This window comes from Echinops telfairi, unplaced genomic scaffold (genome assembly GCF_000313985.2).
Source record: "Echinops telfairi isolate 266 unplaced genomic scaffold, ASM31398v2 ScPeMD7_5;HRSCAF=22, whole genome shotgun sequence".
Taxonomy (NCBI): Eukaryota; Metazoa; Chordata; class Mammalia; order Afrosoricida; family Tenrecidae; genus Echinops; species Echinops telfairi.
In genome coordinates, this window is record NW_022103901.1 from 160098 (window position 1) to 161653 (window position 1556).

General features: G+C 66.1%; 1 protein-coding gene across 1 annotated transcript in view; it reads left to right on the top strand.

Annotated features, from left to right (window-relative positions):
* Positions 1 to 1139, top strand: part of FAM20C (FAM20C golgi associated secretory pathway kinase) — a 44951-nt gene extending 43812 nt beyond the window's left edge. The window contains exon 12 of the mRNA XM_004705870.2: positions 426 to 1139. Coding sequence (XP_004705927.1) covers positions 426 to 690 — 265 coding nt within the window. The 3' untranslated portion in view covers positions 691 to 1139. The remainder of the gene's footprint in view (positions 1 to 425) is intronic.
* The last annotated feature ends 417 nt before the right edge of the window (positions 1140 to 1556 follow it).

The window sequence follows — 1556 nt, forward strand, 5'->3', positions numbered from 1 at the left end:
GGGGGGTTGTCATGCAGCCCAGAGCCCACATGCAGTGACCCTGCAGGGCAGCCCATCTCATCCCAGGGCCCTCTCTGAGTGTCCATTTCCCAGAGGGACTGCTGCCTTAGAGCATGTCAGGATGGTCACTGAGGCACACCTGACACTGGGGCAGCACACAGGGACCCTCCTCTGAGCACCCTCCCTCCCCTAGCTAGTAAGGCCTCAGTTTCCTCCACTCACAGGAGCAGGCCCTCAGAAGCCAGGGCTGCTGGCGCCTGCTACTGCCCACGGTCAGCATCCAGCTGCCAAGGTGCCCCTCCCCACCCCCTGTGGAGACCTGACTAACCCCCACCCCCAGTATCAGGAGGTCTACCTACCTGCCCATGTGCCCCTCCCCACGCCCCCGCGGAGGCCTGACTACACCCCCACCCCCCACCCCCCAGGATCAGGAGGTCCACCTATCTGCGGCTGCAGCTCCTAGCCAAGGAGGAGTACAAGCTGAGCCTCCTGATGGCCGAGTCCCTGCGCAGGGACCGAGTGGCGCCTGTGCTCTTCCCGCTGCACCTGGAGGCGCTGGACCGGCGGCTGCGCCTGGTGCTGCAGGCCGTGGGGGCCTGCGTGGACAAGGGCGGACTCCGCAGCGTGGTGGAGGATGACCTGGGCGCCGACCGCCCTGCGGCCACCGCTACCGCCCTCGCGGCCAGGTAGTGACCCGCCTCCCCAGGGAGCCACCTACCATCATCCTGCCGCCGCCTCAGGCCCCAGGGCGGCTGCCGGGCGGGCAACTCCCACCCTCCATGAATTCAGTGAATTCAGAGACGCTGCACAGCCCGCGGGGCCCACGGACCTTGGTGGTGGCCGCCCCCCTCCCCCTTTTGTAGAGCAGGCAGCCTTTACGTACGATTTTGTATTTATAAGTGGTTATCTGTATATAAGGGACGAGCCTACCGGCTACCGGTCTGTCCGGAGCAAGTGGGGCGCGGGCCAGCGGCGGGGACGGCCCCTCCTGCGGGCTTGCTGTCTCCCCGCCCAGACGGACAGACTGACGGCGCCCGGCGCGGACGGACCGTCGTGTCAGTAGGCCTGCGGATGTGGGCATCTGGCGGCGTGGTGGGCAGATGGGCAATAAAGGCTCGATGCGCGGTGCTCGCTCTCAACTCCGTCTGCCGCAGACGCCACGCGCAGGGAGTCAGCTCCTCGGGGACAGCGCCGGGCAGGCGCAGGTCTGGCCCTGTGTGGTCCTCTGCTCTCCTGAACAGGGCAGGCGTGCCAGGCAGACCCTGGGCGGGACTGCGTGCCCACAGGCAGCCAGTGGCTGGTGTCCTGCGCTGGGCACCATGGGGCCACAGCGTTGACGGGAGGGGCAGGGGACACCAGAATTAGGGGACCCAGAAGTCCCGACCAAGCCCAGGAAAATGCCTGCGTTGTGCTGCTCCTCTTGGGGGCCGCAGTTCCTCTGGGGGAACAGAAGTGTTGGGGCCACATCTCAGGTTTTTGACTGAGACAGTCCTGATCAACACACACACACACACACACACACACACACACACACGCCCCCCTCTCTCTCTCACACA